The sequence below is a fragment of the Lonchura striata genome, chromosome 18 (assembly GCF_046129695.1).
Source record: "Lonchura striata isolate bLonStr1 chromosome 18, bLonStr1.mat, whole genome shotgun sequence".
In the NCBI taxonomy this organism is placed as follows: Eukaryota; Metazoa; Chordata; class Aves; order Passeriformes; family Estrildidae; genus Lonchura; species Lonchura striata.
The window spans coordinates 2,769,372-2,781,951 of record NC_134620.1 but is presented as its reverse complement, the minus strand read 5'-3'; the positions used below and the strand labels follow the sequence as shown (position 1 = coordinate 2,781,951).

The 12,580-nt window shown below is 45.4% G+C and overlaps 1 protein-coding gene across 3 annotated transcripts in view; it reads left to right on the top strand.

Annotated features, from left to right (window-relative positions):
- MTMR3 (myotubularin related protein 3) overlaps positions 1-12,580 on the top strand; it is a 74,257-nt gene that overhangs the window by 44,218 nt on the left and 17,459 nt on the right. For all 3 annotated transcript variants that reach the window (XM_021537314.2, XM_021537312.2, XM_021537309.2), the window contains exons 7-11: positions 1,577-1,743; positions 4,634-4,730; positions 5,531-5,644; positions 11,458-11,663; positions 11,859-11,990. In XM_021537314.2, the coding sequence (XP_021392989.2) occupies positions 1,577-1,743; positions 4,634-4,730; positions 5,531-5,644; positions 11,458-11,663; positions 11,859-11,990 (716 nt within the window). The remainder of the gene's footprint in view (positions 1-1,576; positions 1,744-4,633; positions 4,731-5,530; positions 5,645-11,457; positions 11,664-11,858; positions 11,991-12,580) is intronic.

Below are 12,580 nucleotides of genomic sequence, written 5' to 3'. Positions count from 1 at the left end.
AAATTATTTGTATTTTTGCCATCCTTATCAATTTTTCTCTCAAAATTGCATCTCCAAGACTGAGGACTTGGTGATGGTTGCGAGATGGTGAAGTTTGGGATTGAGACAGAAGAGTTGGAATATATTCTTGTTTTTTTCATTAGCAAACTTTGTATTTTGAGAATAGAATTCAAATGGAGATAATACTTACTATTTACACCACTAACTTCAAAAGAATTTAGAAGGAATTTAGGGTGAGATGTATCTTGTCTGAGTGTGGATGTTTAATAGAGAATTATCCTGTCTCAGCAAGTAGTCTGGACTTGCTTTACAGTCAGTGTTGGGAAATAAATAAACACCTCAGGCTGCAGTTCCTACAACTCTTGGGAGATGTTGGACATGGATATTCCCTTTCACGTTGTGGCTCTGAGCTATTTGCAGGTAGGGGAGATAAATCTGCCCCAAGGGAATGCAGATGCCATCATTAACCAGGACTGAGCCGAATGGAAATACTTGGGCAATATTTAATAACTATAAAATCTTAAAGAAAAATGTCAAAGCAAAATAAATCACTGATTTATTTCCACCCTTTTACTCTAAAGAGTCCAGGAATCCTCCTTGAAAAGAAAAGCTAATGCAATTTTAATGCACTGCTTTGAAGATTGGTTTCTACTGTGCAGGGAATGTACTCTGTGTCTGTTGTTTGTCTGTAACATTGGGCAAAGCTCAGTCCGTGTTTCCCAACAAAGCCAGAAAAAGTTTTAAAAGGACCATCTCATTAACCCATCTCTTAAAACCCATCTCATTCCACCACGAGCACCATGTCCTGCCATGGGCAGGGACACTTTCCACCATCCCAGGCTGCTCCCAGCCCCATCCATCGTGGCCTCGGGCACTGCCAGGGATCCAGGGGCAGCCACAGCTGCTCTGGGCACCTGTGCCAGGGCCTGCCCACCCTCCCAGGGAACAATTCCCAATTTCCAATATCCCATCCAGCCCTGCCCTCTGGAGTGGGAGCCATTCCCTGTGTCCTGTTCCTACATCCCTTGTCCCCAGGCCCTCTCCAGCTCTCCTGGATCCCCTTTAGGCCCTGGAAGGGCTCTGAGCTCTCCGTAGAGCCTTCTCTTCTCCAGGTGAGCACCCCCAGCTCTCCCAGCCTATTCTTGCTAACAGGACTATGGTTATAGTTCTATTATGTAGGTTATAATGTGTAGGAAACTTTTCTGAGTTTCCCCCTGATTCCAGCACTCAGAAGGGGCTGAACACATTCCTGTCTTTGACCTGAGTGATCTTTCCTTGGTTTTATAGGTAACACATGGAGAAATGTCCCCCTTATTCCTGGCAGGGCACACCCTGGTTATTCCCAGTCACAGAATGTTGCTGCTGAGTCAATCCTGACTCCTTAAGTGTTCCTTTACTCATTTCACAGGTTTCATTTTACTTCCCATTAGAGTGCACATGGAAGCAGAACTAAGTTGTCAATAAGGTGTTTATCCTCACTTTGTGCTCTCACAGAGTTTTTCATGCTCTACCTATCACCTTCTAGAGTGGCTTCTCTTACTGGAAGTCACCCATGGGATGTTTGTCTCTGGGCCAGGTGTCAGTTTTCCACCTTTGAGCAGTGTCAGGACTGGCTGAAGAGGCTGAACAATGCCATCCGCCCCCCGTCCAAGATCGAGGACCTGTTCTCCTTCGCCTACCACGCCTGGTGCATGGAGGTTTACGCCAGTGAGAAGGAGCAGCATGGGGACTTGTGTCGACCAGGTATGTGGGAACAGCCTTGGGATCACCAGAGCAGCACCTGGATATCCCCAGGGAATCGCTGGGGTGGGTTTGATTCAGCCAGTCAGTCAGGCGTAGAACCAGCAGCATTTTGTTCTACATGGGAGCAGCTTTCAGTCTAAACCATTTTGGGCTGATTGCCATACTTTTTGTCTGGAACAGTGATCTCCAAGATGGATGCTGGGGAGGAGAAGGGAACCCCTGAGGTTCATTCACAGCCACAGGCAGTGATCTTTTTTCAGTGGAATACCATCTTTGCTGCAGAGCCTTTGAAGCCCACAAGTAAATAAAAGCTCAAGCTTGGCATGCTGGTGGTTGTAGCACTTGGTTGAGTATAAGAAATCTGATTTCCAGGTGGTCTGTGATCTCCTGTCAGTCACAATTCACTGCCTCAGGGAAGTGTCCCCGTTAGCAGGCTGGGAGATGTTCCTGGTATTCTGTCCTTGCTGCTGAAGCTGCTCTGGAGCCTGGCACAGGCTCTTGTATCTGTGCTGTCTGGGGAGGAGCAGGGATCACACAGTGGCAGGAGGAGCTCCCTGGCCCTGTTCCTGTTCACACACTTCATTAGCAGCTTCTGGAAAATGCCAAGAATCTCCTCAGAGCAGAGTTTCACACCCAGGGCTTTTCCCTCTTAACTAAATTTGGGAAATGGGAGATGGCAGACCTGTTGAAGTCTTTCTGAGTCTCCTCTTTCTTGCTGAAACAAAGGGACTTCAGCCCGATGCTGGGTTAGGATAACCGTGGAATCATGGAATGGTTTGGATTGGAAGGGACCTTAAAGCCCATCTCATTCCACCCTTTGCCATGGGCAGGGACATCTTCCACTAGACCAGGTTGTTCCAAGTCCAGCCTGGTCTTGGACACTTCCAGCAATAAGAAGCAACATTTACCTTTTTATTAATATTTACCAATCAATTTTTTTTTCTTGCAGCTTTGTCTATCAAATAATTTTCTTTAGTATAACTTTATCTCCTTTTAGCTGCCTGTGGCTGGGGGTAGATATTCTCCTTCAAAGAGCTGAATTATAGCTGAAATAAATCAGTGTGAATGTGATTGAAGAAGTCAATCCCAAGACATTGTCATTTCTCTTCTATGTCCAAGGAGCCCATTATTTGGTAGATACAGACAAAAGTACTAAAGTGCTTCAAAATCCATCCAAGTGTCAACAGAACACATTTTCTGGGAAAAATATGCTAGCAGTGTCTATAGTAGAGATCCAGGCTGTGGCTGACAGGGTCAGCTTTAATAGGAAGCACAAGCCCACAAAATACTTAGGTTGCTTTCCCTGGGATTTTGAGAGTGGAGTGGGATGCTTCTAAATGTTATAAATGTTGGCTCAAAGTGCCTCTTAAAATACCAGCAATTCAGGATAAATGGACGAAATAATAAGGTTGGGGTTTTGTTTCCAAGAGAAAAACCTGTGACTGCACAGCAGCTAAAAATCAAGAGGGAAAAACCAAACAGAATATATGATTTTCATGTAGCTTTATGTGTTTCTCTTAAAACCCAGCAGGCTGAGCAGCACTGATTTGGGATATTTCCAGCACTCTCATTTGCTATCCAAAAAATTCCTTAAGGATGTAGCACAAGTTTTAAGGAGCAGGTGATGAGGAAGCCCATCCTTGTGGTGCTCCAGTAAAAGAATTTGTGGGATTTTTAAATTTAAAAAGTCACTGCTAAGGAGAAATCTGGCAGAGGTTGTTGCCTGGCTGGAATGTGTTGTCCAATTCCACCTCTGCTCTTGACAAAGGATCTTTATAACACTGTAGCTAATTAAGTCCTGTAATTAGGCTGCTATCTATATTCTTAATTTACTTATTTATATTTATTTCTAATTGTTCTGTAACATGGCATTAAAAATCATTTCAGACATGTGCATTTACATCTTGGGATTAAACATGTATCTGCAGATATCTGGGGGATTGAAAGACTTTAAGGGATTTTTAAAATATTTAATGGAAAGATGCAATACTTAAAGCATTAATTTTTCAGCAGAATTTTTCCCCCTTGGGTGCTGCTCTGTCTCAGGATTTACTGCTGCAGTAATTTAAAGAGACAAGCAATGGATGGACTTTCAGAATCACTTATCTAGTGCTGCTCACATGCTCATTAAATTTAGCACTTTTCTTAGCCCTGGAAACCTGGAAATTTTGTCTCATTTTCCAGACTTTCTGTCTTCTTATTCTTTATTGCCATTGTATATTTTTCAATTGTGTTTTGAGACTTTAAAACAAAAGTGTCTAGGAAATAAATGGGGTTCATTCCACTTCCTTTAATGTATTAATCCAGGAGTTCGTGAAGCTCTTGTGACTGATATTTATGTCAAACAATCATTTATGCGTTTTACCTCTCTATCTCCTCATGACTCATGGAAGAATAATGTCCAATTTATGGTGGAAAACTGAGATGCAGGATAAATGACAGGACTTGCCTCCAGCCATACAGGAAACCTGGGGCTGGAAATGCATATTCAACAGATTGCCTGTGTTCCAGGGCACATTCCAGATCTTACTCTTTTTCACCAGAGCCTCACATTCTCCTCACTGATAGAAAATTGTTCTGAACTTCCAACCATCCCACTTGGATTGCTGATGGATCTTGGTTCCTTTGCTGATGTCCTTGGTTCTGGTCTGCAGCATTGTTTCTTAATATGAATTTTCAGAAGCTGGTAATTTCAGAGTAAAACTCCTTGTTGGACTCTGGCATTTCTGGAGAGCTGGCCAGGGAGAGATGTCAGTGCAAATGTCAGAATGAGGCTGTGAACTGCAGCTGGTGGGTTTGGACTGAAGGATGTGCTGCTTTCTCTGTTCTGCAAAAAGGAATCCTAATTCCTTATTTCCCATTCATTTCCCCCTGTGCTCTTGGTCCCCAGGAGAACATGTAACTTCCAGGTTTAAGAACGAAGTGGAGCGGATGGGGTTTGATATGAACAATGCCTGGAGGATTTCCAACATCAATGAGAAGTACAAGTGAGTGCTGGGGCTCTCCTCCACAGCCAAACTGCATCTCAGAACACTCAGTTACTGAAACTTTTTTCAACTTCACAATTCCCAAGAAGGGACAATCAGAATTACAATTTTTTTGTTGGTTTATAGAAAAAATGTGATTTAAATTATTTAATATTTATTAGCTGCTACAGTTTTTTAGTCTTGAAAATATCAGGTTTTCATGTGGCTTATTATTGAACAGTTCTAAGGGAGATCTTAAGTGAGCCAAGAGTGGAGTTTGAACTTTTTAAGACTTTTTTTATTGTTTCCTATTCTCTAATTTACTTCAAAGACATGTATTTTTAAAAAGTGCAAACAGGTTTGGAAGAGTTAGATTTGTAGATGAATAGGTAAGAGAAAACACTTTCTGAGGTACTCAGAGTGCAGACAAAAGCCCTCTTTAGGCTCCGGAGCAGAGGAGGGTGCTCTGCGATCCCCAGCTGGGGGAACAGGGTGTTCTGGCTGATCCCTGCTCCAGCTCAGAGCAAACCCAGCTGGAACGCTTTGTGATGGAGCAGTTGGAGTGCTCTGCCTGTGCAGGATAATGATTCCCAGCTGGGGGTTGGTGTCCCTGCAGGAGGAATCTCTGCTTTGGCTTCTCCAAGTCGAAGGAAGGAGAAAAAGCCATCCCACCATATTTAATGCTGGAGAAAGGGGAGTTTATTAACATCCAGGGAAGCAGGAATTAGCAAAAGGGCTGTCAGGTTCCTCCAGTGCTGCCTTGTGCACTCTGGGGTTCTGGAGCTGCTCCATAGGCCTGACTGTGCTCCCTTTCCCCCCAGGCTGTGTGGCAGTTATCCCCAGGAGATCATCGTTCCCGCCTGGATCACGGACAAGGAGCTGGAGAGCGTGGCCAGCTTCCGCTCCTGGAAGCGCATCCCTGCCGTGGTGTACAGGTGAGGAGCAGCTGCAGCAGCCTTCCCCAGGCTGCAAACAGGCAGTCCTGGCAAGGAAAAGCTGGACTAAGTCATAACTGGGAATTCTGGGAGGTGCTCAGGCTGGTCTGGGTAAGGCAGATGCTTCACATGCGCTCCAAGTGGGAATAATGGGTTTTATTTAGAATTCCAAACACATGCTGGAGGAGCACTCAGCATTTGCATCTCTTGCAAATCATTCCTGGGGCAGTCACCCCAGTTAAGATTGATTTTTAACTTTTCTTAATATGAAAATGAAAAAATGGAAGATGAAGACATCAGAGGAGATCTGATAAATGGCCTCCCTGGCTGGGTACTCCTTTGGCTTTTCCCTGACTCATCTGGCTGATTCTCAGACTGCAGTATAAACAAGGACAAATACCAAAATTACTTGAAGGAGATCTAAAACTCAGATTAAAAATTAATGTACAGTTTAGCTCTATCTCCATATTTTAGATAGTTTTAATTACACAGACCCTTCCTTAGACTGATTCCAGCAATTCTTCTTAATAAAACTGCTTGTCTGAGAGACTGGGTTTTGGCAGCTTCTTTAGTAAGAAATACATTTCAGCATCTGTTTTTTTCAAATGTTTTGAATTTTGTGGCTGTTTGGTGGCTGCCCCATACCTGGAAATGTCCAAAGCCAGGTGGGACAGGGCTTGCAGCAACCTCATCTAGTGAAAGGTGTTCCTGCCCATGTCAGGGGATGGAATGGAATGACCTTTAAGGTCTTTTCCCACCCAAACCATTCCATGGTCCTATAAACCTGCCACTTAATACCATGGCCCCTTCCCTGGTGTGGTTATCCTCCCATAAATCTTTAAAATCCCTTTAAAACATCAGATGACAAAGGGATTGAAAAGATAATGAATACTGATATTCCCTAAGCCTTGGCACCCATTCCTGGTGAACGTGGGGAGCAGGAAAGCTGGCAGGTCCTTGGAGCTTGTGTCAGAGGAGCCAAGGGCAGGAGAGCTGTAGGCCACAAAACTGTTTACTGAGCTTAAGGGTTCTTGTTCAGTTAAGGCAGAACAAATTGGCTCATGGCAGCAAACCATTATCTTTAAATCCTTCTCTCTTTCCTTCTTTTCCTCCCAAACAACAAAGGGTTTTAGTGTGGTCTCTTTCGGAATGGTGAAGGAGTTGTTCTCTCCTCTGCTCAGCTCTGGGAAGGGGGAAAATGCTTTCCAGCATATGCTGACTTTTAAAAACCTGGGTATTTTGTTATTACAGTACTAAATTGTGTGTATATATTTTATATATATGTATAAAGGAGAATAATATGATTTATGTGTGGGTTTGGGTTCAGCTTTTGGGCCTTTTCTGCAGTCGTCACATAATTAGGGGACACCTCACCTGCAAACAAACTTCCCCAGGGCAGCATTCCCCCTCCTGTCATCACTGCACAGAAGGAAAGCACTTAGATCTCATTCCTGGGAACATCTTGCATTCCAGAGATTTACTGAAGAGCAACTGAAAAGTGAAAAGACCACAGAGACTGAAATTGTTCAGTCCCCATGTTCAATTTTCATCAGTTGTGCTGAGACTCTGGGTGGTAAGCCACACATGGGGATTCATTGCTGAGCTTCAAATCAGTGAAAGAAAAGTGTTTCTCTTTTTTGATTTTTTTTTTCTTATCTTGACATTTAGTAATAGATTTTTCAAGACATTCATTTCATCACTCTGGGCTCTAATAGAGCTCACAGCAGTGAGGGGAGGAGGATTTCTAGGTTTGACTGGGCTTGGAGAATCCTGGTCCAGGGGAAAGTGTCCCTGCCCATGGCAGGGGGATTGGAATGATGGAATTCCATATATGTGTATGTGTGTATATATATATATATATATATATATGAGATATATATATATATATATATGATATGATATATATGTATATATATACACACATATATGTATATATATATGATATATATGTATATTTATATACACACACACACACATAAACCCTTTGATGGAGTAAGGGGCAAGAGCTTACTCAACATTTTTTATCCACTGAAATAATTTTGGGACTTAATGATTTTAGTTTCAGTATTGATCACATTATTAAACCTCTCTTTGCTTTGCTTCATGGCAAAAAGAAGTAATCTGGATTTTTTTTTAAGTAAGTCCAATCACTTGTCTCAGATTCAGATCACCGGGACAGAGACCAGAAACACACACTGACAACAAGGAAATTCACTGTCCCTGTGAAGCAGTCCAGGCTGAAAAGCCCAGCAGGCTGATTGGGAGACAAGCTCCAGGACTGCTCAGTGGAGATTGGACTGTCAGGAGTGTTACTTCGATTCTGTGATCAGATTTCTAAAGAAATCTCACACCAGACCCTGCAGTTTTTCTTTCTGCTTCCAATTTTAAGCCTATTCACATATTTTATAGAGTCACAGAAACACAGATTGGGTTGGAAGGGAGCTTAAAGCTTGTCTGATTCCATCCTCTGATTCCACCTTCCACTATTCTAGGTTGCTCCAAACCCCATCCAGCCTGCCTTGGACACTTCCAGGGATCCAGGGGCAGCCACAGCCTCAGCCTCTCTGGGAACAATAATTTAAGTAGATAAATCTGGCCCCAGAAAATCAATGTTATGGAGAATGCTCTTAGGATTTTTTGGGAAGACAATAGCAAGAGCTTCCTCCTACCTTGTAGAAGCAGCATCATGAGAGCCTCCCTGAAAGTTCTCTGTGTGGAAGTGTCCTTTAGCATTGAGGCTGAGCCCCCACACAGACCCAGGGATCCTGTGGCACATGGAAATTCTGTTTCTGCCGTGAGTTACATCCCTGAACTGCAACAAAGGGACTTCCACTACGGTGCTGATGGTTCAGAAATGCAGCACAGGGAGCAGTTCACCCTTCCTTGCTCCTCACTGCTCTGTGGTTACAAGGACTTGGGGGATTTATTGTTGTACTCCAATGTGGTGTGAACACGGGGAGGATGAAGCCTGTGCAGAGGTGTACATGTGTCCTGCAGCTGTACAGCAGCTTGTCCAGGGCTTTAGAGTTACCTAATGCTGATTTACTCTTAGTTTTTGCAGGGAGCTGCAGGGTTTTTTATCTCTAGGGAGTTCTCCATGGAGGTTTTGCTTTAAGTTTTTTGAATAGTTTTGTTTTGTTCTGAGCTCTGAGTGATGCCCTTATCCCAGCTCTGTCCCTGGGGATCTCAGCATCACACTGGCTGTTCCTTATCCCTGTGGCCAGTCCAGCTGGAATGAGTGAAATTCCTCAGCCCTCCAGCATGCCCCTTACTAGAATTGTGCTGATTTCTGGTACCTCTCAACATGGCAGATTTATGCAGGGCACTGGTGGGGCTGCACAGCCACCAACGAGCTCATCTCCCAGCCTAATGATTCTTCATTATTTTTATAATGCAAGGCAAGGACCTGGAGATGAAAATATAACTCTTTATGAACCTATGAAAATTATTCTGCAGCAGGTAGTAATGAAATCTGGGAGAGCATATGGAAAAATAAATGAGCTGCTCTGTTCAAAATAGATTTCTTACACATATAATGATGTTTTATTTTCTTTTATTTGTGCAAGCATAGCGGGGAACTAGGTGGCCTTTCAGTGATTGGCACGTATTTTTTCCTGAACTAATTTGCTGTGGGTAGAGCTGTTTGTGGAAGGTTATTAATTCCAGGAGAAATCCATTTCCCTGTGCCTGCAGTCGGCTGGCACATGGTGTAAGAGCTGTGGCTTCGCATCGCTTTTCCTTTGCCTCACTTAACGTAGCGTGTCAGTGCTTCCTCTCAGTGAAGGGATTTTATATGAAACAATTATAAAAGAATTATGAAAAGTACTTCAAACCCGTATCCCAGCCTGTTTGATCACTTGGAGGCTGTGCACCACGGAGCCTGTCCCTGTGTTGCTGTTGGATGAGGAGCAGGAGGCGGCGGCGCCCACGCGGTGCCCGCGGGGACTCTGCGGAGGAGGTGGCGCAGAGCACCCGGGGGTGACAGCTCTGACAGCGCAGCACAAACCAGCCTGTCACACCTCCAGAACATCCAGCAGAGTGCTCAGAGCCCAAAAGTCAACACTGGTTGCTTTGGGTGGGCTGGCTTCCTGTGCAGGGGGTGGTAAGATTTGCTTAAAGGTTAAGCTGACCCTCAGCACTCTGGGTTTCCTGGTTGGAGGAAGTGCACAGCTCCTGGTTGCCCTGAAGCTGAGGTGGGCAGTAAAGGTTCTAAAATCTTATCACACATCATAACATACAAGAATTGTAATTGGCAGGTGCACGCTTTGGAAATCCAGGGTTCACGGGGGACTCTTGGGTGAGGAAAGCATTGCCCAGAGGCACCTTTGCTTGAAAAGCTGTTATTCCCAGAAATGCACCTGTGCCCTGGACTGATCCCACTACATGGGCAGTAGGGAAAGGCGGAATTCTGCCTTCCTGCCCTGTTCAGGTGAGACCCCCACCTGCAGAGCTGCCCCAGCCCTGGGCCCAGCACAGGAAGGACCTGGAGCTGCTGAAGCCAGTCTAGAGGAGGCACCAGAGATGCTGCAAGGGCTGGAGCCCCTCTGCTCTGGAGCCAGGCTGGAAGAGCTGGGGGTGTTCAGCTGGAGAGGGGAAGGCTCCAGGGAGAGCTCAGAGCCCCTTGCAGGGCCTAAAGGGGATCCAGGAGAGCTGGAGAGGGACTGGGGACAAGGGATGGAGGGACAGGTCACAGGGAATGGCTTCCCAGTGCCAGAGGGCAGGGATGGATGGGATATTGGGAATTGGGAATTGTTCCCTGGGAGGGTGGGCAGGCCCTGGCACAGGGTGCCCAGAGCAGCTGTGGCTGCCTCTGGATCCCTGGCAGTGCCCAAGGCCAGGCTGGATGGGGCTTGGAGCAGCTTGGGATGGTGGAAAGTGTCCCTGCTCATGGCAGGGGGTGGCACTGGATAAGCATTAAGACTTCTCACAACCCAAACTGTCCTATGATCCTTTGACTTAAACAAAGAGCCATGTGGATGAGTGCTGAGACATTTCAGCTGGGACATAAGGCAGGGATTAAACATTTTGAGATGCCCCAGAAGTTGTGTGTGCTTCTCTGGCCACTCCACCCACAGCTGGGCCTCCTTTCCCCAAGGCTGAGCTCCCTGAATTCAGGTGCTGCTGGGCAAGGTCAGGAAGAAGTTTGTTCCTGCCAGGTGCAAGCACTTCAGTGACTGGCGAGTCACAGAGCTGGTGACAGCAGGGGGAAGTGCCAGTACAAAGGCATGGAGTGGAATTACTGTGATAATACATTTCAGTCCTCTTTTTTAATAGATTACAGTGGAAAGTCTTCATATCTTTTTCAGAGCAAGTTTGCAATGGTTCAGTAAGTTTTAATTATTCCAGATCTGTTCTTTTTGCGTAGTACAAGAAGCCAGGTCAGATTTAAGGAAATAACTACTAGCTCTTCAGGCATGTGAAACAAAAAAAATTTTTTTGAATGTCACCTCCCAGGAGATGAGAGCCATGTCCAGGTTAGGGTGTTCTCAGTTATCCCCCATCCATATTCAATTCCTCTGTCTTGCCTCACCTGCTGTTCCAAAAAGCAGCTTTCCCAGCTTTCACTGCCCAACAGGCCAAAATATTGAGCAAGAAGATACTTTGTTTTCTCTTCCTGACCTTGCTGTGATTTTCACCTGTCAGTGACTGTGGTCACAGCCATCATTCTGTAGGGAAACTGAATCCCAGGTTGGGGATTACTGCTGAACAATGGTCCCCAGTGGGAATGAAGCTACTGGAGCACTTCACTGAAATTTTTGTGCCCTCTGTGGTCTTCATCCTGATGGTTGACTGTTTTTTCCCTCTGCTTTCAGGCACCAGAGCAATGGGGCAGTGATCTCCCGCTGCGGCCAGCCCGAGGTGAGCTGGTGGGGCTGGAGGAACGCCGACGATGAGCACCTGGTCCAGTCCGTAGCCAAAGCCTGTGCCTCAGACTCCAGGTCCAACAGTAACAAGTTAATGAATGGGAATTGTTCCAGAGATCTGTCCAACGGAGGGGACCTCTCTGATGTAGAATTTGGTAAGGCTGTCACCGTTGTTTTTCTGTTGAGGGCAGAGCTTTATGTAAAAGTTTAATCTCCGGTGCTGTGACAGAGGGAATTTGTTGCATTTAGTCCCCATTCTGCAGTGCATGAGCATTGTGGGCTGAGGGACTCATGCTGTAACCAATGTCAGAAGGATCCTCTGAGCTCCTCACCCATTTCCTCTCCCCCAGACTCCTCCATCTCCAATGCCTCAGGAGCAGAGAGTTTGGCAATCCAGCCTCAGAAGCTTTTGATCCTGGACGCGCGATCTTACGCAGCAGCCGTGGCCAACAGAGCCAAGGGGGGTGGCTGTGAGTGCCCAGGTGAGCAGCATTCCTCCTCAACTTTCCAGATAATCAAAGGGATTTGCTCCAGTGTGATTACTCTGACACCCTTCAGCACTGTCTGTACACTGCTCATCTGTCTGAACGTTCTGGATCATGGCAGCCCCCACCCAGCTCTTCAGAGGGCAGGCTGCTGTTAATTAGTCTGTTCTCAGGCCATTAACCCAGCTGGCTACAGTGCTCAGTGAATGCTGAACCCTGTGGAATCTGCTGAAGAGCTTTCCCTTGCTGAGTCAGATGTATAAACTAGAGAGAGACAAAGGTATCCAGTGTGCTCATGTCTAAAACCCCTGAACATGTAAAACCCACTGGCTGCAGAAGAGAAGAATATTCTAGAATGGTTGCACAAAATACAACTTCTCAGCGATTTCCCTAAAGCTGAAGCATTTTTCAGTATTTGTATCATAGCAACTGCAATCCTGCCTCACCTTGCATGTGTAATACAGTTGCAACACCACATTGTGTTCTTTGGCACTTGTGAATTGGTGGTTTTATAAACAAGATATTATTTATGGGCACTGTTGGGTATTAATGCAGCCTATTAAAATTCCATGGGTGGAGAGGCTGGA